Source organism: Haliaeetus leucocephalus, unplaced genomic scaffold, assembly GCF_000737465.1.
Source record: "Haliaeetus leucocephalus isolate CR32 unplaced genomic scaffold, Haliaeetus_leucocephalus-4.0 Scaffold871, whole genome shotgun sequence".
NCBI classification, from domain to species: domain Eukaryota; kingdom Metazoa; phylum Chordata; class Aves; order Accipitriformes; family Accipitridae; genus Haliaeetus; species Haliaeetus leucocephalus.
Genome location: NW_010973307.1, coordinates 1,875,292 through 1,899,116, shown reverse-complemented (window position 1 = coordinate 1,899,116; position 23,825 = coordinate 1,875,292). Strand labels below are relative to the sequence as shown.

The following is a 23,825-nucleotide window of genomic DNA, read 5'->3' as shown; positions in this document are numbered from 1 at the left end:
GAATTTTTCCATCCTTATTAAAAATGTGCACTTTTTTTGTTTGAATTCGTCTAGCTTCACTTTCTGGGTATTGTAGCACATTATTACTTAATCTGATTAAAAAACCCACACCACCCTTTATTGTCTTACGGTTTCTTCCCATAGCAGTGCTTACAGGCTATGATCTTCTTAAACCCCAGTCTGATGACCTGAACAGATTGGATGTATTTCTCTGTAAGGCATGTTTTCTAGTCTAACCCATCCTATGGCTCTTCCTTTGAAGGTGTCCAATTTTTCACTGTGTTTTTTCAGACTGGTGCATTCTCTTTCTGGAAAAACTTATTTGTATGAAAAGAAATAAAACAAAAGGATGTTTTGCAGTTGTGTTTTTGTGGTTTTCTCTGCCTAACTCATAATTTCTTTGTATGTTACTGACCTAGCATACATTAATAACTACGTTTATTCTGCTTCTTTCCATGGGCTCCCTCTAGGAACAATCTTCTTGTTGTTAGGTAATTGTAAGAAATACCTCTGGTTATTTTCAAGGCATCTTTCTGCCACAAACATAAACTTCTTTACCCTAATATTTTTTCCAGTAATAAACCCCCCAAAATTTAGAGCACTTTTACCCTGTCTATTATTGATTCTGTTTCATACTATTCTTTTTTTTTAACATGAAAATAAGTTAACAGAATGTAAAGATTTTTGTATTATTAATTGAAAGCACAAACCAGACATTAAGGGGAGATTCTCAGATACTAAATATACATTCAACACTTGTATGTTTTTGCACTTCCCCTTTGTATTGTAAAGAAAGAAAGCAGAGTTATATTTTTTTTTTTAAATTTATCATCATTCCTTTATTATGCTTTTACATAGATTTTTAGAAGCAGCAATCTTGAACTCAAACATTTCCGGATTTATGCTTGCAAAGACTTTGGCATTAACATCATAGAAAGCCTGGGAAACACTTCTGTAGCTGATAGCGTTTTAATTGGACACATTGGGCAAAAGGTAAGTACTGCAGGAATTATTTCAATGTCTCTTGAATTACACAGCAACCCTTCAAACAGAAATTTGGAGAAACAAGAAAGCAACCTGAAGAACAGCCCCTGCACCATGGCAGCCTTGGTAAAACTGAGATTTTAAATAGATTGTATGTAAAGATAAATACAGCTTCAGGATGAGGTTTGGGCACTGATCTGTTTGCTTAGTCCTCTAGCTGTCTTCCATGCCTTGGAAAGATGATGCCTTTAGCAGCAGCACCTGCAAGGGACATTGATTTGGTGATAAAGCAGAGAAACTTGGAGCATCAGTACTGCTCTCCCAGCCTGCTGGAACGGAGGATTTTGTCGCTTCTGCTTGCAGCAGCAGAAGAGAAATAACATTTGATCAGCTAGATCCTGCATCATTTTTCAGGTGCTCCATTCATACTAGCTGATGAGAAAGTGGAGATTACATTCTGCAGGAAAATTCAGCATTTTTCCCAAATGTCTTTTTGTTTCAGTATAGAAGTTTTGAAGGTTTTTTTTGGAACAAATTTCAAACAAGGACTCTGATTTTTCTATTTTAATTTGGAACTATTAGAAGATGTTATATTATAATGCATATTCATGTATATTCTTTAGAAAACAATATTCAAAAGTAAAAACAAAATCACATTTCTGTTCAACTTACGAGCTGAAGGATTTTAGTAAGATAAGTGTTAATTTTTTCCCTACTCATGTTTTTTTTCCAAGATTGACATGGTCTCAGAAAACCCTTGGAATTTCACAGAACCTGAATTTTTGAGAGAAATCATGATTTTTGTTTAAATAAGGTTTTCTAACATAAATTCCTATATACCTTTTGCTGTCTGTAATAAACAGACACCAGTTAACCATACACAACTGGGTTTAGTTTACTGATTTGAGAATAATAAGGGGGTACAACAGATTTGATTTCTATCCTAGTTAACATTTTGGTTTCCTCTGCTCTCTCATAGCATCATTGGTCCACCTTGAACACAGAGTGCTACTTTCTTACTCAAGAATGAAAAATGCTGTCAAAATGTAATATTTTTATTTGTGCAGTAAATATGATCTTCTTCCATTATTTCTTTAGGCAGCTGGTCAAAGTCCTTTGGGGGCTACCAGGTTGTTAACAGATTAATAACATGGATAATAATGGAATTTTAGTTACAACTGGCCACAGCTTCTTGTTCATGATTTTGAGGGCTTTTTTGCCCTGCTCAGTTTTCTTTTGTTGTTTATGAAATTAATTTTCTCTCTGACTGGCAGAAAAAGAGTTTTAAATGAGTTTTCTTTAGAAACTCACAGAAAGAAGCTTCTGTAATGGATCTATTGGAAGTACATAGCTCAGATATGATCCTGGCCTCACCAGTCCAACCTTGCAGCATCCCAAAGACACAATGAATTTCTCTTGGGCACCAAAGGGTGCATGTCTTTGTTTTTGCTTTGCAGGATCCATGGAAGGACTCTGATGTTGTACTTGTTAAGAGATTTAGAGGCGCTCAGCTGTGCCTTGTTTCTTGCAGTACCCCAGGGGGGTGATTATCTTTGATTATCTCATGATAAGAGCCTCCTTGTCATAATTTACATCTTAATTTATGTAATTCTCCCTTTAATAATGATGTCTCTTTAATATCAATTAAAACTTTATGACATTAATTTAATGGGAACCTTGGATATTCCTCTCTGCTAGCCCTTCGAGTTTTTGAAAGAGGTGCTTTAAAACAAGATTGTTTTCTGGAACTATCAGGGCATTTAAAGATTTGGGCTTTGATCAATTAAAACATTAGTGGCAAGGCTGGATCCAGGGCCTGTAAAAGCCAAGGGAAAGACTTTCATTAGTTTCCTAAACATTCAGCAAGCCTCTTCCATACTTTCATAAAGCAACTCATTGCCTTTGTGGAGCCAGTTGAGGAAAAGCATTTCTTCCTGAAAAAGCAGGAGGTCCGAGACAGATGACACACACTAGGGAGGAATTATCACCTCACACCCTTCTTCTATTTACTATTTATTTAAATAAAATAAATTAACTAAAAAAAAAATTATAGAAATAAGAGTGGTGTGGAAGAACAGGCAAGTGTAAGCAAAAAAACAATAGAGACTTTCTGAGATGTTACCAGAAGCCGGGGATTTCTGCTTAGCAGTGACTTGGAAGAAGATGCACAAGGACCAGGACCATCACCCCGGGTGTTTTGGCCTTGGAGTAAAAAAGGTCATGGAGCTGCTGTCTCTTAATGAGACCGAAGATAGTACCATCTCTTTGAAGTGATAAACTATAAAAGTCCATTTCCTTCTACATTTTCAATTAAGGAGGATGTTTTCACAGAGGGTGGATTTCTTGATTGATTCCCTACTATGGCTTTTGAGAGTTGTCCTACAAAAGTGTTTATTGGCGTCAGAAATAGCATCACGCATTCCTGCCAGCCTTTTCCCCTCCAGGCTACCTACTAGCTCTGAGTACATCCTTCTCCCCGGCCTGTCTCCAAGATAAATTGGCAGAGAGATGTACACCTCCCCTGTGCCATGGCCTACAATCCCCACAAAATCTGGTTTGTCCATTGTGTTTCCCATCACCTGTGGGTTTTGCTCTTCTTTTTCACATTTTATGTTTTTTTTCTGTCTCTCACTGATACACTTGTCTTTTTGTTATTCTGATGGATCCTGAAGTCAACCAGAGCTTTGAAAAGAGCCTAGCTTAAATGCTTCCCTCCATCCCCAATCACACAAAAGGGCTTTGGATCTCGGCAGTCAGGTGTTTCTTAGAACGTAAATTAGGATGATCATCTTTGTGGAGTAGGGAAATTTCCTCCCTGCTGGTCAAGACAAGGTAAAATAAAAGGGGCCCTAAACAAATCTGCTCACTGTGCCTTCCAGGTGGATTCTTTCTTCCCAGGGAATGTGCAATTTCCTTTCCCTTCACATGTCCAACCTTAACTAGTATGCAACAATCCGGACAAACCAAACAAGGCAATCACTGCCCTGAATGTAATACTATCACGTACTGCAAATGCTGAGTTAAACAGATGTTACTTCTCAGAATTTGCAGAGCAATAGCTCAGATCTGTCCTTCAAACAGCATACATTGCCCCACAACCATGGGTGTGAGTGCAATCACGTCCCCGTGTGCCAGTTGCTGCATCCTGGACTCATTAGACTTGGAGATTGAGGTGGTGATATGTTTCCCAGAGCTCTTCATTTCTTCATTGCAGGATGGGACCTGTATGTCAGCAGGACTGAAAACTCCCAAAAGATACCAACTATTCATCTCCAACACAACTTTCAGGAACTTTGATGCGATCACTTGCACAGCAATCAGGACTTGTTCTGGCTGTTACCAAGGGCAGGGTAAGTCTGATTTACTCTGATTTAGCAGGGTTTCCACAGTCTTTGGCTTCCTCCCATTTCAGATTCAGATGTTCAGGAGTTCATAGTTTCCACAGACAACCCTTGAAAGATGTTTCCGTTGAATCCTGCAAAAAGCACTGTATAGGGATGAGGAGTACTGGCCCCAGCTTTGCTTCTGTAATCTTGTCACTATGTTTGCATCAAGAGCCAGGTTTTGAGGTATTTGCATACCTGCTTTGCTTAGGTTTCACGGCACTAGTTTCCAGAAGCGCCACTCTCTCTGTTTCACTTCCCCAACTGGGACAGAAGGATAATAGCAGGGAGGTGGGGCATGAGATGATGATATGTAGATGCAAGGTAAATACTGTGCATGGTGTGCAGCTCAGATGAACTGAGAAAATCGCTGTGCTGGGATTGTAGTGATACACATAACAACCAGTCCTCAACAATACTCACCCTCTTTAGTGTGTGCGTTTTGCTGACACTGCTGGCAGGCTGAATCAGAGCCTTTAGCTGCTCTGCTCTGCGAGGGCTGAGGCTGCAGGTTCTCTCTAGATAATCTCCCTAAGAAACAGCTTCATCATTTAGCTGAAGCCACATGCTGCATGTGTATTTTGAGACAAAGGTAGCCTTATTTTTGCACTGATTTCATTTTCTCAGTGGAAGAGGTTTTTATACACTGACTTGTTAACTGCTTCTTCATTTTGGGAGGTAAAATTTCAAGAGCAATTATTTCTTTAATAGCTATGACACATCCTCGCAGAATTTCGCCAAGCTCCTACCTCAGGCCAGCTTAAACCTTAGGTGAATTTGCCTAAGATCACATGTGTAAACTAAGTATCCTTTTGAGCTTTGAAAAGGTACTCAAAGGCTCTTTGAAGAATGTTCCAACTGCAATTACCTCTTAAATATATTTATATATAAACGTATACTGCCCTACAATAACATAACAGAGAAAAAGATTTCAGGAGGTGAGATCAAAGGACAGAAGGAATAGTAAAATCTGACTCAGAGAGGCTGCAACAGACAATATGATAGTCACATAGTAACCAAATGCGGTGCGTGAACACTTATGCCAAAGCTGACTTGTTATGGTCCATGGGGCAATGATTTTCTGACACTTCTGGAAATATTAATGTGTTCAGAAACCCCCTGTGCTTTAACCTGCATGAATATTCCTCCTTTTTGTAGCTGTCTTCGTTACAGTAATGAAGAGATCCTCCAGCCACACTTTTCAGCCAGGACTTTATTGTGCCAGGTGCTGTACATATGCATACAAGTATATTTACACACAGACTTAAACAGTCCTTATCTCTAAAGAATTTATCTTATACACAAGGCAGAAAGGATCTGTACAAATCACTGTTTTGGAGACTATAACTTTTGGCAGTGGGACTTGCGAAGAAGCATTTGGGGTCACTGACAAGGACCAGAGCAGCACCTCGATCAGAGGAGTGTCTAACCACAAGTCCCATCACAAAAGGGTGCTGGACAGGTGGCAATTCCTACAACCATCTCTATTTATTCATTTTGCTTAATCTCCCCTTCTTGTTGACTCAGCAGACATTTTTCCAAAGCAAAGGTGAAGTGAAGCTAATCTCTTTTTCTCCAGAGACGTCTTCAGGCCTATTACTTGAAGAGGCACCAGTCTTTGTTTCTGAAATGCTGCTTGTTTCCTTCAGGTGGGTTTCCAGTGAGAGCTGAACATCTGACCTTCGTCAACTCACCTTTCCAAGTGTCCTTCCCCTTTCCTCACTCTGCCATCCTTGAGGATCTCGACGGCTCTGTCACAGGGCAGAAAGGAAGCCACCTCCTCCCTTCCACGGATATCCTTGTGGTATCTTGCACAGCCAGTGCCAACTTCAGTCAAGCATCTGGTGGCAGTGTTTGTGGCAGGGACCTTGTTTTCCACCGTATGTCTCTTCATTTGTAAGTAACCATTCCATTTTTGAAAAATCGGCATGGATGTCGGTTGCTATGTTTTATATTAAGAGAGCTGCTGGGTCTGAACACAGTCCCAAGACTCCGGCCTCTCTGCTGGGTCCTAAACTGGGTCAAAAGCCTGAGCACTGGCATACATTAGTCCATGTTGTTGTCCCCATGGTCTCTGGCACTGTTTTTTCTGGCTACTTCTCACCCAGATAGTTCTCAGGCATGGTTTGAGAGATAGCACAGGGACCATTCCCATCTGGCAATTTGGATGTAGTCATCATGCTTTTGGGGAGGAGAACTTAGCTGTATGGACAGCTGCAAGAATTATCCAGGCCACAGGACAGTCTTTGGTTTATTTTAATTACTTGGACCTGCCCAAGTTCAATTTTTTTCTGAGGTTCTCAGCAAGCTGCTTATCTTTCTTACCTTGGTTTCCTACCTATAGTCTTGATTCCTGTCCTGAGACAATTCTGGCAGTGTTAAGTGAGCCTTTTTAGTGGAGGTTGTGGTGTACTGCTATTTTGTCACTCTTAAAATACCAGGGGTATATAAATGGGCCTTGTAGAAATGAGAATCCAACTCAAGGCGGGCACTGACACTCAAATCTTCAAAGCGCGATTGATGGCCAAGCCCCAGAAACAGAGATGCAGTGGGCAAATTGCAAACTTTGCCAAGATTTTCTGAGTGCTGACCTATAAAGTACTTCCAGATCATGAGGGAAACACCACAGCTGATAATAAGATGCTGTCTTAAAAAAAAAAAAGTTTGATTTTAATTATATTTTAAGTCAAGTTCTGAGAGAGTTTCCATTTATTCTCATTATGAGAGATTTCCCCAAATGCTCGCAAAGAATAAGTGGTCATGAATAAGGTAGACTTTCATGTCTTAAGCAGAAAATCTTTGCCTTCTGATTTCACTGCTGTTAATTTCATAAACTATCAGATTCATGTATTATGTTTCCTACTAAAACTGGATTTAACATTTTATGATTACATGGGCCGACCTCTCATGCAATGAATAGCCATGTTCTACAGAAGATACAAGTTCATTCTGTATTTAATTAAAAGAAAACTTTCCAGTTTTGGAAAGTTTTGGAGCCATGCCTTTCTTACCCACCTCATCAGGACTTTCTGGTCTTTCATTTTGCTGTTCTTTGCTTGCTGTGAGGGGAATTGAGTCAATTCAGATCATCAGACCTTGTTAAGACTGACCCAGGCTCACAACCTAAGCAACCTGTTTCAGACTATATAGTTATGGTTTCCCATCAACATTATCGGATCAGACAGTGGTACAAGGGAGATATGAAACTCAAGAATAAACTTGTGTTATTGTGAGTGACAGAACTTTTTTGGCAACTGGATAATTGCTTTTCCAGCATTAAGATGCTAGTTTTTATTTGATTTCAATGGGCACTTGTGATAATACCACTGTTTAGAGATGGAAATAAAAACCCATTTGTTTGTTGTCTTAATCATCATAGAGGAACCCAAAGCATAAATGAACAAATTACTTTTTGGGTGAAAGGTACTACAGTAAATCTGTGATGTAGCTCTTGGAGCTTATTCAGCAATCAAAAATTACTGGAAAGATTTGGCCGGTGAGCCAGAAATTCAATATGAGTGAATTCAAATTGGATTGAAGACATATAAACTTAGAAGAACATGTGTGTTCACCATGTAGACACTGGCAATGTGTCCCATTACAGCTGATGGAAACCCGTGTCCTTGATTTGATTGCTCATGGAGAGATATCTAGTGCTATTTAAAATGCCCTATGATACTTCCCTTGGGTTGTCACTCTGTGGCAGAAGGGTAAGGATCTGCTGGAGACACTCTGTCAGATCTGGCATCTCACAACAATGTTTTTGATTGCTTGGGACATTTTAAGCAGCACTAGATGCCTCTGTTCCTTTGATCTTTCTCTTAGGGGCTGGTCAGCTGAACTGCCCTTTTGGCTTCACTGACTGTACATACTATGATTCTAGTGACTTAAGCAAGCACAGGGAGTGTTTGCACATCTGTACATGAACGTATATACGTAAGTGCAGTCTATCTCTCTTTTTGACTTAGTTTTGAACCCATCCCAGTTTCAGCTGTTTGTGGCATGGTTTTTTGGCATGGTTTTGGCTGAGGACAGCTATCCCACATCCAGGCAATTTGTGGGTACAATTTAGAGGTCAACACGACCCAAGGAACCATTTCCAGTAGGGCAGTTTAGGTGTCCCCATGCTGTTTTGGAGGCTGAAGGAGCTTGATCGTATGGATATGGCCAGGCCATGCCAGCTAGCCTTAAGGCCAGAGGGCTGGCCACAGCACCAGTTAGCTTATCAGAAGAGGTGTAGCCACTGGTCTGTGTCTGAGTGCTTACACACTCTATGAGTGGATGAGACATGGTCTTGTTGGAGAAGATCTGTCTATCTGTGTGGGTATAACCATGTCTTATGATATAGGGTACATGTCCTCCTTGCTGGTAGCTCTTCACACTCCCAGTAAATCATGTCTACTGTAAGTTTGCAACAGACTGCCACTTTTTTTTTTTTTTTTTTTTTTTTAATTTCTAGAGGGATAGAAAATGGGTTTGGAGAGTTCAGCCTCCTACTGTCACTGCTTCACAGCCCACCTTTGTAATAACCCAGTCCTGGTATACAGCCAGGTCTTTCCCATCAGCTTTAATGGTCATACAGCTCCCAAGTGCTGTCCCAGCTCACTTCTGTTGCTACACGTGCCTCTGCAGTCTGGACTTGTTCCTGCCTTTGAGCAGCTGGCAGCTAAAGACATCCAGTGGAGAAATACTGTTCAGCAAAGTACTGCCACCGCTTCTACTATGCAGGGAGGACACTTGCGAATTCCTGGCATAAAAAGAAAGGGAGTGGAAAAGGCTTTTGGTGATCTAAACAACAGTCCTGCTTTTCCTCCCATGCTCATCTTCCCTTCCCAGTACCCAGCTCAACATTTTGCTTTCTTTTTGAAGTACAAGCCTGAACCATTATCCATTTTTTGCTGTTTCAGGTTAGTAGTACACAGGCAGAAATCCTGAAGTGGTCTGTCAGAGGGCTATTAATAATTCACATCTGTCTTATAATTCATGTTTTAGAAGAAGGAGGAAAAAAAACCCTTTCCCAAATAGGAGGAAAAACTAATCACATGTTCCACTGAAGGGGAAAACTGTAAGACTTTTCAGCTACCTGCAGGCTTTGCATGTGATTACTGTTTCTCATAATGAAAACAAAAGTCTGCAATAAATTAAGAGTTGGGAATCATTCTGAGTTAACAAAAAGGGAACTGGGTAGAAGACAAAATACAACTGTGCTAGATGTCTTTCTGGACCAGTTAACCGTGAGGTCTTAGGCACATCACTTCCCTTTCTAACCTGTGTTTACTTTGATTCTATGGACTAGAGCTCTTTGGATCGATGCTGTGTGGGTGGATAGAGCATCTCACAGCATTGCCTGTAGTGTGATGAGTCCTTTTGGATACTTTCACAACATAAATGTTAATAATTCGTGACAGCTAATGTATGCAATACACCTTGTTCCTCTTTGCCTCAAAAGGTGGTTAAGGAGCAAGTACAAATGGGACCTCATCTGCAGCATTGCTGTTGAACTCTGGAAATGTTTGAGCCTTGATCTAAACTTTGTCTTACCAGTAAATTAATTAAGAGTTTTAGATTAGCCATACCAATGATTGGGCACTTCTCAATCAACCTTTTATTTCAAGCAAGTCCCCTTTCTTTCCTTTCTTTATTATTCATCTGCATGAGCTGGGAGTCAACATACATCAAAGACACCTGGCAGTCCGAGTAGCAGAAGCCAGCTGTTAGCCTGTCCTCTTGAGGACTATGTACTTAACAGAGTAACCCGAGAGACTGGGAGCATCCTCTCTGCTTCCAGATCCTCTCTCCTGAGTAGCTCCTACCAGCCAAATCACCATCATGTTAAGTTGAAAGAGTGTCAGGATGCAGCCAAGTAAATGCGGTGAGTCAGGGAGGCTTCAGTCACACAGACAGCTCTCCAAAAGGGACCTGGTAGAGGAACAGGAGGGGATGAGGAGCCAGAGGGGATGAAGAATGAAATTCAGTTAATAAAATATCCACAGCATGACCAGAGGATGAGGGGGTGGAGGAAGAAGAAAGGGTGAATTTTGTCCAGATGTATTTGAAGAGTGTTTGCAATAAAAAGGGCATAGTTTAGGATTAATACAACAAAACATGACTAGGAGCAATTGGCAGAGGTTGAGCAGAGAGAATAAAGATAGGTGGGTGACAGGAAAGATTTCCTAACAGTGCAGTCTTTTGGATTCATCTAATCTCAGTAAAAAGATGAAAGTACTGTTGCTTGGCTTTCTTTAGTTTCTGATGAGCAAAGAATTAAAAATCGCTCCGGAAGAAATCTTTTCTGTTGTGCTCTACGAGACCCTGGAGTATTTGACCTGTCAGATCTGCAATTTGCTAGTTGTGCTTACCACTCGTGGTAAGGCCTGTAGCCAGTAAAGCAGGGGTGCTATCAAAACCAGAGTGAAAAGCAGATTACAAGCCTCTGAGCCCAAGCTTTAAGCACTGAACCCACATTTGCTGATCATCAGGCCAAAGCGATAGCACAAGAGCATCCTCATTTTGGTATGAAGTCACACTATACAAGAAGGTTTCAGGCAATAGCAGTAAACCAGTCTCATCTCCTGTGTGTTCTCCTAGTCTAGAGTGGTGCATTCTCTGTGCTCCTCAATAAAAAGCGCGAGGGGCTTGAGACAGTGCGTTTTTTGCTTCCCCTGAGTTTCAGGGATGGACTCCAGCTCCAATAATCTTAAAGGCTGAGGCAAGTAATGGATTTTGAGAGGGCAGTCCTAGTATGGCAACCTCTGTCCCAGCAGCCTCAAGCTCATTCCCTGACCCAGTGGGCAACTGGGAAGGCTTGGCTGTGGCCATGTTATTAACCTTCTTAGCCTCCAAATCAGCAAGGAAGTTGCATCAATGCTGCCTTTTAGGAGAGATCCCCTTCCTGGGAGCTGTCTGGGATAGGGCTGGTTGGTGCAAACTAAAAGCACGTCTGGGATCATTTCAATTATTTAAGTTACTATGTGGGCAACTGACTCTTTATCTTTGTGCTGTTTAATTTACAAGAATGCACGTAGTGTATGGGCACTTTTTTTCCCTAAATCATATGTTTGAAAAAAAAAAAAAAGTTTTTGTTACAGACAAACTCTAGAAGCTTTTTTTTTTAAAGAAAACAAGTATCTTGAGCATTTCTTGACTCTCTGTCCTGAATTGCTTCATCCAACAACTTCCAGGGCAATGGGGATCCATTTCGAAGCTTGCATTTCTGTCACAAAAGCCTTCTTCACAAAGTCCAGTTGAAAGTTAAACTAATGTGTCACTTAAGCACCCTTTAAAGAGGGTTTTTATGTCTTTTAAAAATGTAATTGAAGCTTATAAAAGTCTTTATAAATTTATATGTGAGAAAGTTATTGAGTAGTCTGAAGAACAGCTTATGCCATGGCACAGCACAGCATGGCTGCAGGCTAGATACGGCTGCTCCAAATGCCACCACTACCCATATTATCATGAAAATATGAGTCTCTATTAATATTAAAACAAATTTTCATTAAAAAATTGTCATAACATGATTAAGTGACTTTAAAAGTTTCTTCACATTATGCATAATTTTTACAAGAGGAGAGCATTAGAATAATCGGCAGCCAGGCAGCACCTTGCGGCAAAGGGGACTCCAAACACTTTGCGGCTGCGCGCACCAGAAGGAAGTTTGCCTCTTGTTCCTTTCATTTGCTTTCCCCTTCTCACTGAGGAAACCTGGGACTTGCTCAGCACCAGTCTTGTAGTTTCAAACCTTTTATTGCTTCCCTCTTCTCTAGTCTGCTGCAGAGGAAAAGATTAACTTTCTTCTTTATAGCCTTAATTCTTAAATCTGGTCTAATATCCTCTCCTGTAGTGCACACATTCAGTTGCTGCAAACCCAGCCGCTGCTGATGGGTTAGTGTGAAAAGAATAGCATACCCCCTACCTCCGTGTCTTTGAGTCTTGAAGAGAGTTCAAATGGTTACTCTAGTTTTGCTTTTCCTTTGGTATTTACTTACTGTGGTGCCTTCAGATGAACACCCACCTGCTGTGAAACACCCTTACAGTCACACTTCTCTCAATGTGGACATGCTCAGTTGCTCTCTGGTCCTGTATCCCCCCCTGTGTACTTAACTGTATTCACACACGGGGCAGCTTTACACACTCACTTGGCCTCATAACCCAGCCCTCTCGGGGCTCCCGTGGCATAACGTGGAAGGCAAATATTAAATCATTGGCTATTGACTGTTCGGTTAACTAAGACATCAGCTAAACTTCAGAGGTTCAGCTCTTACTGCTCTGTATTTCTGGCATCTGAGACATCTCACCAAAGCAGCCAAGAGAAATTTGGTTCCAGGTGTAGGACCCCTTTCCATTTACCCTGCAGCCTGGAATATTGGCAGCAAAGCCAGATCCTGAACAGGCTTATGAGTATGCAAGAGAAGATATTTCTCCAGGCCTACTGCCTCAGCTCGACCGTTGTCTGGGATTTTTCTGGGTGCAGGTAGATATGTTTAGCATTGAGGCAGCATTTGCTAGCCCTACGCTTTCCTTCCTTGTAAGGAAAAACCTGACAATCCAGTTGGGTGCTTCTTGAGGGCTGGAGAGATGCAAGCCAGATATGCCAGCTGGGACTTACTGTCATAACCAATGTATTATTAGCCCTAAAATTGTGTTAATTTGTAGAGGACTGCCAGTGGGCAATGGAGGTGCAGTAAAACCTTGCCTAGAGTACCTGCGTCCAGATTTTCAGATCCACTTTGGATGCTCTAGAGCTCTGCCTGACATGGGATAAATGGAGTGACAAAGTGGTCTTCTGCAGATCTTTGCTATGCTTACACTACAGAGATGTTTGGAGTGCTTGCTTACCAGCCACTTTCCAGCTCAGAATTTGTATCTGATTTTCATTTTCCTTAAAATATCAGCCTGTAAACTATAGGAGCTGGGGAACTGATTTAGGAAGAGAAGCCAGGGGTAGCAAACTCAAAAGCTACTTTAAATGAAGCCATCTTAGCTCGTCAGTCACAACCCTCTCTGCTCCTGGGAGATCATCTCAATTCTTTTTTTACTTCAAATTCAGAAGGCCTGTCTCATAGTGGTCACTCAGGATTAGGGACAAAGATCTAGTTATTTTTTAAAAGACCCATACATGCAAAAACTAGCTAATGGTAAGGGTTCATTATATAAGGCAGATTTGAATCATGCCTTTGGTCTCTCAACAAAGATACACACATTTACTTAAAACAGCTGCAAATTCTTAATTCTTGGCAATTAAAATAAAATGAACTGGTTTTGGGCCCAGCATCAAACCTGTAAAATGTTCGGTATGGTCATAATTTGGAATTAGCCTCCATTTGGCCAGCAATAAATTGGACTGTGGATATAAACATTTGGTGTCCCATTTGAAGTTCAATGCTATATTGTTTCCTGTTTTGGAGAGGGATGATCATAATGGATTATTACACAAACGTATCAAACAGAAAGCATTTAGAGCTAAACACAGCGTCTGCCTTCATACACAAAGATATGGACCCTTAGGATAAGTAAGTTAATGGTAAACATAAACAGGAGAGTTAATATTTGTTCTACTTGATGTTGTTGATTGGTTTAACAAATCCTTTGTGGCCCATCTATGTTGAGCAGTTCTGCACAATGCACTTGAGCTAAATTACATAACAGTTTATACAATCACAATTGGTAAATTGTGGCTCAGGCTGTAAAGTCCTATCCAGTAATCCTGCCATATTTCTAAAGCAAATTGCTCCTTAATTGAAACCTGCTTCAATATAAAAATACAGCCTTTTCAATGAGTCATCCTTTTTTTTCCCCTTACACTTTGTAAAGGCTTCCAGCAGTTTAAAGTGAGGGTTAATTTTGCATTAAGACCATTGCCTCCTAGTTTCTTTCAAATAAAGCCAGGGGAAGTTCAGGGGAAGGCTCTTTCCTCTGATAATGAAGCTCTCCATGTTAATGATGCGTGCAGGCTCCCTTGGATCCTCTGAATTAGAAATACTTGTGTGTGTGCGAGCTACTCTGCTTCATTAACATTAAGGAGAGGTAGATTGGTGGCTATTTAGGGCACATTGAAATTGCTGGCTATTTAGGGCAAATGGAAATGGTGCTAATTGTGGCTGGCAATTCCATTAGTAAGGTACTTCCATTTTGGTGTCTATTTGGCATATAGGTGAAAAAAAAGCACACTGACATCCTTTCAAGGGGAATGTAGTCTCAGGCTCATTGTTGTCTTGTAGCAGTTAACTTCTATGCAGAGCTGCACAGTTTTTCAGGCTCCCCATATTTTTGTTTTGGTGTGCTGCCACTCTACCAGGAGTAGGGTACGTGTTTGTGGGTGGCAACACGTTGAGCAAGGTATGTAAAAGGCAAGGACACAGCATTCGAGGTCAAGAAAACCCCAGAGACTTCAGGCCATAAGATCTCTCCTGCTCCCTTTCCTTCCTGGGTCATGAACAAACTTCCAGTTGAAGGTCAGGGAATCCAGACTATCACAGTATGAAAGAATGCAAAGCCTTCTTCCTCAGAAAGGTTTCCGGTATAAAAAAATGGCATTTTCAAAGCAAAGATTCTCCAGTGAAATCTGCCTGTCTCTCTATCCCAAAGACAGAAAAATTGACTGAAAAAGAAAGTTGGTAGTGTCTGAATCAGGCAAAAGTCTATCCTAGCTTTGAAGTCCAGGGAGAGAGGACTTATCTGTTATAAGTAGTAATACTGGGAAAGATGTATTTCACTTAACTGTAGCTGCCTGGAACTTAGCTGTCTAGTTTAAGATATTTATTTGGGGTGCCTTTAAAACCTCTTGGCAAGATTGGTGTCCAACAGAGTTGCATTCACATTTAATTCACTAGCTAGTGAATTCACATTCACATTCACTAGCCAGTGAATCTACATGGCTAGTGTGAAATTGCCACCCGACTTTCTGACAAATCAAACAGATGATGTGTATTCCTCCCTGTATCCCAGCAGGATTGCCCATTCCAAGCTTTCTTCTCTGTCTTTAAAACTTCTTGAAGGTTCCAGGGAGAAGTCTCTGAGAAGTCAAACTGTCTCATCAGACTTTTCCAGTGATGAAGGGTAAAATGAGTAAAGAGCAAAACCACGTGGATTTATGTTGCACTGAGTCTCTGTCGCTTTCTGTGGTACTGTGCACCTTTGTAACTCCATAAGGCAATTTCTGACTTGCAGGAGAGTTTAATGTTGCACCACATTATGTGTGGTGTGCTTCTGCTGCTAGAAATGTTTTCCTGTGTACCTGTGCAGGTGCTGATAACTTGGCAATAATGTGCTTGTTGTCATTTACTTGCTTAATTAGCAGCCTAATATCCTGGTCCAGTTAATGCCTATAAGAGGAGGTTTATTAGTAGTACGAAAGCTGTTTAAGCCTTATAAACTCCTTCCAGTCAGTTTCATTGGTCTGCCAATATCTTCCAGTTGAGTGATTCTTTGCTGATTCACACTTCTGTTTCCCATTGCTGTTTCTCAGCTGAATGTTTCTGGGTAACCAGAAAGTCCTTTGCCAAAGTGACAGCCACCAGAATAATAAAAAAAACCCCAGAACTGATTTTAGAAGAGAAAAAAATCTGCAGGCAACCCTCCTCCAAGATGAGTGCTATTGTAATTATGTATTGTCTACAAAGCAGCAAGGGGAAAAACAACCAAAAACTGCAAATACAAACAGGCAAATTGCAGGATGACATGAGTTTTATTACTATCTATCTTGAGTAAGCAAGCCTTATCCAGTATGGAGGGTTGGGTAATATGCTGAGAAATCTAGTTGTAGGGTAATACTCCAATATTTAGAAATACCATTTTAGATATGCTTAAAAGAGGTGTTTTTTAGGCTTAGTGTCAGCTCAAATGCCAAAACTGACTAAAAGTGGACTAAAGGTGAAACTGCCAACTTGCCTTGATCTTGCAGCAGCACTTGATTCATGTATAAATCTGCTGCATTCATCTTTATGGCAGAATCACGGCCCCAGGGTACGTTGGCAAGCCAGTAAGGCTTCTCCTCAGCTGACAGTTAGATCTGCAGTCCTGGGACGTGTATCCCTAGCATTTCCCCATGTATAATGTGAAGAATGCAAGAAGCAGGAAAAAACTTGTGAGTTGCAATTGTGCAGCTGCAACCCCAATTTTCTTATAAGCATGTCTAGTGGTGGCAGGGCCAGGGATAGGAGATGCTGGTGACGATGGGGTAAGGCTCTTGCTAGAATTTTGGATACTTCCATCAGAGCTCCTCCTGGATCTTTATTGGCATAGATAACCCTGCGCCAATCCCTTTGCAAGCCAGCTGGGATCATGCTCAGAGTAAGGAATAATCTTTGCCAGTTGCTACTGAGAAGAGTGCCAGAATGAGATGCATCAAATTCTCAGACAAGCTTAGGCAGTCTGTGCACTAAGAGGACAGGGAGAAGGTTCTTAGGCTAGGATTTATTCTTCCCGATTTTTGATATCAAAATGCAATTTTGCCTTCTATCTTGGGGAAACCGGTAATCACAGCAGTAAGAGGTTATTCTGCCCAGACACCCAAATAATCAAGATCAGTTTAGCATAATTTGAAAACAGTCTTCGTGCAGGAAAAAGACAAAGCCTGCCCCTGAAGAGGAAGTCAAGGTGGGTGGTTATACCCATCCCAGCTTCACTGTGCTATTTCCTATTTTTAGTAGAGAAAGGTCTCCAGAGGCCTTAAATCTAAAGAGTTTATGCCCACTTATGATATCATTACTGCTGTTGATCTGTTCAGTGAGTTGTTTTTCTCTGCCTAGATTGGACAGAAATTAGGAGTGCAAAGCTCTAGTGAAAAGGGGTTTGAGGATGCTCATTTGGATGCTCAGAAGAACTGCTGTACTAAAAGTCCACCCATTTTGTGAAGGCTTTCATCAGTTTGCAGCAGCCCCAGCTTCATACTGCTTTCTGACCTGGGTGCAGAGCAGCTTTCTGAATTATGCAGGATTTTTGCACCTTCAGGCTCGATGAAAATTTTGACAGCTCAAATGAGAGTGAGTAGGCAGAAACCTCAAATTTCATGAAGACAAAGATCGTAAAAGCTGAAGCTGAGGCTCCTGAGTCTGGTGGTGCAGTATTTGGCAGCCTGGCTGTTGCCATTGCTCTACTTTGGCACAAGCTTTGCTCCTCTGTGCCTTTATTCTTCCACCCTTTGTGTCTCTTTCTCTCTTTCTCTTTTTATGGCACTTCAGGCAGAGATCATTTCTTACTGTGCTTGTAAAGAACTACACAAATGAAGTCACATTCTCAGAGAGTACCAGCATATACTACTGTAATTCAAATAAAACCAGAACTGTATAGGTTGCAAAATGAAAGAGTTCAGTGAAAAAAAGTGATTATATTTTTTTCCTCCAGAAAAGAGGCTCCAGACATTCCCTATAATTTAACTGTGACTGACAGTAGGAATAAGACAACCACAGTCAATTATGTCCCTGATACTTTATCAAACCTGTATGGCTGGATGGTTCTCCTCTTGGATAAAGAGACTTACGCGTTGACATTTGACAACCCTTTGGCCAGCAAACAGCTCCAGGTAACATGGGAATTTTTTATAATTTCGAAATTATATTTGGAATTGATAATCATGCTTTCATTTTTCTGGGTGAGCAGAGAGAGGGAAAAAAGTGTTAAGCGCCCTGAGAAAATCTCTACATATATATAGACAGGGCTTAGATATGAAAACCTAGTCCCTGAAGCTCTCAGTAGTAACTTGGAGCAAGAAGATGATTCTGGATGTCTTAGATGAAAGTTCAGTGTGGTTCTTAGGAATCAACAAAATTTTTACTACCTTAAGACAGACTGAAGCATGGTTTTTAGAAGACATTGTTGCTTTAAAGGTGATGAGCAGAGCTGATTTCACCTGCATTTACCATCACCTTCTGCTTAATTTTACATCTCTCTTCCATGCTTCCAATACAAATTTTGTAGAAGAATATGTTGCCTGTGAGGAGCACCATCCTCTTTATCCCTTTATACTGCACTCCATGGGGCTCTAATCACAGACACAGGCATATTTATTTTGGTTCCCTCTTCTCTAGTATTCAGTGACATTTAGCAACTTCATGCCTGGGAATTACTTGCTGGTGGAACACAAGGATCTTCCTGCACATCCTGAAGTTGTGGTGTCCTGTGGGACAAGGACCGGACAGCCACTCCAATTGCTGCCTTCATACAGACATCACAGGAGCTGTGACTGGTATCTTGACAGCAGACTGGGGAAGCTAACCTATTTGGGTAAGTGCAATACGAGGGATGCAATGTATCTTTTTGCTCATGAATGGTGACAGAGCTGATATCTTTTTAATTTAAACCCCCAAACTATGTAAGGCCTTAGACACAAGGCCATCTTTCAATGGCCTTTCAATAAGTGAGAAGTGCTTCAAAAAGATCAATCAAATAGGCAAATGCATGCACATCAGGTCCATCTCTATCTGATCTGATGCCTGATCTATCAACAAAAGGAATGTATCCTGAATAGTGGGTGATGTGACATCAGTAGAATTTGAATTGGTGTTTTGGAGAGGAAAAGGCATTAAATTCCACTAATGATCTCTGTTGTCAGTTGGTCCCATATCACATGTATCATCAATAAATCATGTGCAATCTATCTAGGCTGAGCCCGCTGAAGGCAGTAGGATTACTGGGTGAGAATTTTTCCTATGACTATAAACTTCCAAAGGTGTCACAGACCTTTACATTTGAGTATGTTGGCTTTGTACTCTAGATCATGAAGTGTGGTGGTCATTTTTTTTAAGAATTTCAGACATTTACTGATATTTATTCAAGTTTCCTTTATTCTTTTAAATTTGGGACATTTTCCACAATTCTCATTCTCAGGCAAATGATGATATAAGGGTCTAAGTTCTACATGTAAAAGGCAAGATAATGATTGTTGTCATTATTAATAATAGTAGAACCAGGAATTACAAAAACATTTCAGTGCCTTTGAGAAGCATAGCTTATCCTTCATGACTGTCATACAGGGAAGATAAAGATGCTGATTTTCACAGTAACAGAAAATTTTGTCACTGATCTAATCCGATAGTTTTAATGAATTTCTCTTGATTTGCACTGATGAGATGACATGCAAATGGCTTTCTCATGTAGGATCTGTTTAGGAATGAGCAACTAGAACAATCAGTGGGAGAGTGGAGAGGAAAACATGGCTGGAATGAGGGCAGGCAATCCACTGAGCTTAGTCTGACAGCAATGAAAATCATCCAGTGCACATTTGAGGAGAAATGGGAAAGCCTATACCTTAACCTCAGTCTGAGGGTCACACTTCTTGCATCCATCTCTGGTCCTATGGCCAACTGCCGTTGCACAGCTTGTATCCATATAGCTTAACATTTTTTCTCTCAAAAGAGGCTGGATGCACCCAGGCTTCAAATTAGGAAAGATCCCTGTCCTGTGCCAACTCCCAAACCATAATGGTCACCATCTGGGAGAGTGCATTGGTCTGGGCCAAAGCTGTGCCAGGAACTTCACCAGCAATATAGCCATGTAGATTATTGAAGTCCAGCTCTTAGTTCCATGTCCTGGCCCTGTTTAGATATCATATAGATACAGATTGGCTAGTATAAATCTAGCTGTTGAGTCTAAGCCTCGCCCAAGATCATGCCAGGTATCTACTGAAAGAATAAATATGTTTTTATTATTTCAGTTTACTAACAGTGTAAATTTGTTCTTTCAAATATAAAAGTCAACTGTTTTTCAGCTTGCATATCCTGAATTGCACTTCTTAAATAGGGCAGCACAGGAAAGCTCGAAGGATGGCACCTATTATCTTGGCCTCTTACTACTGTTGAAAATAGAGGAGATGACAGTCTTGGGCAGACTGGGACAGAGTGATCTGGTTGGCATATGTCACTCTTGCATCATAGATACTTTCTTGCCCTTCTCTTGCCTCCCTTTCATCTTGATTTTTATTATATGAGGAGCTTGCTGTTTTTTCTCATTTTAATACAGAGAGAAACAATCATCCAAAGTACATGAGGGGAAATTTATGAAAACGCCTAACATGTATAATTTGTACTGTGAACATTTTCAGGAAGGACTTTTATAGCAGTGAGATCAATAATTCAGTGGCGGGTACCTAATAGCTGTTGCTGTTGGTAGGGTAAAAGTCTGAAACAAAGCGAGCGGATTCCTAGCTCTGGCATGCCATTTACTTTCTTCCCTAATCTCTGCTGTGCAGGCTGAGAGGGTGAGGATAATTAGCCATCAGAGCAGACTCATGGCATGTGGTGGACTTTCCATCACTCAGGGTCCTTAGATGATGCTTGGCCATCTTTTCAGAGAAATATGCTCCAGCTCTACAAGAAGCTATTAGAAACCTCATGAGGCGAGATTCACGCTCTGTAGGAGGTCAGAGAAGGCTGTCACAATAGTCCCTTCTGGCCTTAAAACCCCACCAGTCCACCCACTGACCTGGAGAGGACAACGCTTGAAGGTCTGGCCTTCAGAACATGTTCCTGCCTAACTCTGCAAGCTGGTTTTTTTATTTTTTATTTACATTTAACTATATGAAATAATTAGCCAACTAATTAATCCCGTTTACAAGCTTTGTCGGATTCTTCAGCTGTCAGTCATGCCCGAGCCCGGGGCCGGCGTGGAGTCTCGGCTCCCTCCTTCATCTGACTTGGTCTCCATGGCTACAGGCTGCATCTGCTGACACCCCACTCTCTATTTACTGCTTAATTAAGAATTTCACGCTCAGCCCTTATCTGCTGCTAAGAACAAGAACACACTGTTAAGAAACTCCAAATTTAGGCTGCTGCACAAGGAAAGCCTTTCTTGTTGTCCTGACTGCGTGGAGCCTCTTTAACTACCCTCTTGGCAACTGCGCTGCCACCCTTCAATCAAAAATCATTAAATGGGGCAGAGATAATGAGCATGTAGCATATCAAAAGGAGGATGTTTGCTCGGGCTAAGGAGGAAAAGCTGTAAGGGCCTATAAGCAGCCGCCACTTCAAAGGCAGAAGGGACTGATAAAGAGTCATTTGTTCCTGTTTGACTTATGTAAAAGGTCTGGTATGTCGGAGTCCCGTCTCGCAGACGCGGGTCCCCCCTCTCGGTGCTCGTGTGTCAGCAGTCAGGCAGCTGGGCACAAACAGCATCAGCCCAAGCATATAATCACTTGACTCCGTGCCGACAATGGGCACTTGTAGGGGGTGGCGGAGGGAGGGCTGGGGGACAATGGGAAGACAATTATTGCAGCTGCTCGGGAGGGCCATAATTCTTCCCGCAGAAAGTAGTTGGCTCTTGCAGGGCGTAGGGGAGAGCTCGAGCGTATTAGTCATCCTCCGACTTTTGGAAGCACTTCGCCGCGCCGGTGGGGTTTCGACAGCTGCTGGTGTACCGCCTCTTTCCAATAATTGTACATTCTGGCAGGGGTCAACTTACTTTTGACCCTCTGCTTTTGTGCCCGTCAGAAAGCCTTTTAGGGCAAACTGCGGGGAAGTGGCAGGGGTGCATTACATCCAAAATTAACGTCAGTAAATACGTATCAGATGCCAGCTCATTCACAAGCAGGCTCCTGAATTCACACAGCCTTTTGCTCAGGCCTGCATGGGGGAGAAAATGGGGGAGAAGGGGAGGGAAAACCCCATGACTGAGAAGATATTGTTATTCAAACGAAGCGGGCAGCTGAATGAAGCCACCTTGGCCAGCAGTTTGCGTTGGGCTCAGGCTTTCTCCATGGCCCCTTCCATCCAAAATTGCCTGGTGTCATGCAATTGTTTGTTTATCTTTGAAGGAGAAAAAAAGGGCTGTCTAACACAAAAGGCAAGAAAATATACCGTATGGAGGGGATTAAAGGAGTTAAGTTGCCCTGATGCTTTGCGTGCTTGCAGTTTTGTAAATTAGGCTTGGGCATGGGACAACGCAGGGGATGCTGAATGGGAAGAAATAATCGTAATGAGAATGTTTCTGCTATGTGGGCTACCTATGCAACGATCCTGTTAACAAAGGTACTCACTGCTACCTACATACATGAAACCCTGTTTAATCAACTCATAAGGCCCTTTCAAAAGAGTATTTTCAGACCATTTTAAAGGAATTGGCATTAAAGGACAGACAACCCCACGTCCCTGCTGGATGCTGGGTGAAGGGGAGATGAGGAAGCTTGAGGCATCCCATGCCAGTCATTTCGACATCATCAGCTTTGCTTTGACATTATTTAGTCTTCATAGCATCACCCTGATTTTCTCTGGGGCACCTCGTGTCTTGAGAGAAGCGTTCCTCAAAGGTCACTGATGGGCCCTGAAATTGCTGTGTGGGTCTCCAAAACACTGGTGGGTTGGGGCTCAACCATGTTTCAGGAGAGTGGTCCTAACATGAAGTGACCGTGCTGAATCAAAAAAACCCCTTATTGTAACAAGGGAGGTGGAATGCAACGTCACACTGGGACATCTGTGATATTTTTAGGAGAAATATCGTGTGTAAATTACAATAATAACATTATGAGCTTTTTAAGTCTGTTACAAATACGAGCATATGGTGCCACAGCGTGGTATTGCTCCTTGGTTAAGGTCTCTGGGCAATACTGGAGTTGGCTAAAAACCAGAGAGATGTTGTTTCCTTTTTGTTCACTTTTGAAATGTTTAAACCATTTTCTTTTGGAATGAAACAAAGTGTTGGCTTGCTTAATCTCCAGATTTTTCTCGGCTTTTTTCTAAAATTGAAGTGCTGGACACAAACGTTATTGAAAACATCACTGAAAGGATTATCAAACTTTTTATTTACCCCAAATACATTTTTCAGTAGACACAACTTTTATGGAGACGGGTCATCCTGCTGACTTTGCTCAGGCTGCTCATGTGTAAGTTGTTAAGAGGGCCTGAGGCTCAACCTCGTATTACTGCTGTGTCAGAAGCAGGTTTACAGTTTCCATAGTTCTTAAAAAAAAATAATTTGACTACCCTTATTGTCTTTTCTAAATTCCTAAAGAATGATCTCACTTCCATTACACTCTGTGGGTTTCTATAATTGCTTTGTATTGGAGAAAAAACAGGCCCTTAAGAATGTTTGTTTCTAATACTAAAATACAGAAAATAAATAAACAAAGATATTTTCTGCAGCCTTATTGCTCAGGGGTAAAGGAGAATCCTAGGTGAAAGACCTAAAGAATGGAGTTAATTTGTTGCAGAGGACTGGCTGTACAGACAGCAGTCTTTTCTTTCAGCTAGATAAAACTCACCCTGTATCAGTTGCTGCAGAAGGTCAGTTGACCAGATGTGGGCTGCTCAGTGGCCTCCATGAAATGAAATGTCAGTTCTTAGCAAAAAGGTGCCCTTTGTAACGGACACAAAGAGAAAAGTCAACCTTCTCCTGGCAGAGGAGCTCCTGTCCTTCTGGCATGGCAGCAGAGAGACCAAAGTATGTACCAGTTACAGAAATAAGATGATGAAGTGACCTTATAATCCTGTCAGGGATGGTCTTTTGACTATGTGATCTCTGCAGGAGGAATTT

General features: G+C 41.4%; 1 protein-coding gene across 1 annotated transcript in view; it reads left to right on the top strand.

Annotated features, from left to right (window-relative positions):
• PKHD1 (polycystic kidney and hepatic disease 1 (autosomal recessive)) overlaps window positions 1-23,825 on the top strand; it is a 259,529-nt gene that overhangs the window by 129,541 nt on the left and 106,163 nt on the right. The window contains exons 45-49 of the mRNA XM_010583200.1: window positions 859-993; window positions 4,199-4,334; window positions 6,017-6,263; window positions 17,709-17,886; window positions 18,392-18,587. Of these exons, the coding sequence (XP_010581502.1) occupies window positions 859-993; window positions 4,199-4,334; window positions 6,017-6,263; window positions 17,709-17,886; window positions 18,392-18,587 (892 nt within the window). The remainder of the gene's footprint in view (window positions 1-858; window positions 994-4,198; window positions 4,335-6,016; window positions 6,264-17,708; window positions 17,887-18,391; window positions 18,588-23,825) is intronic.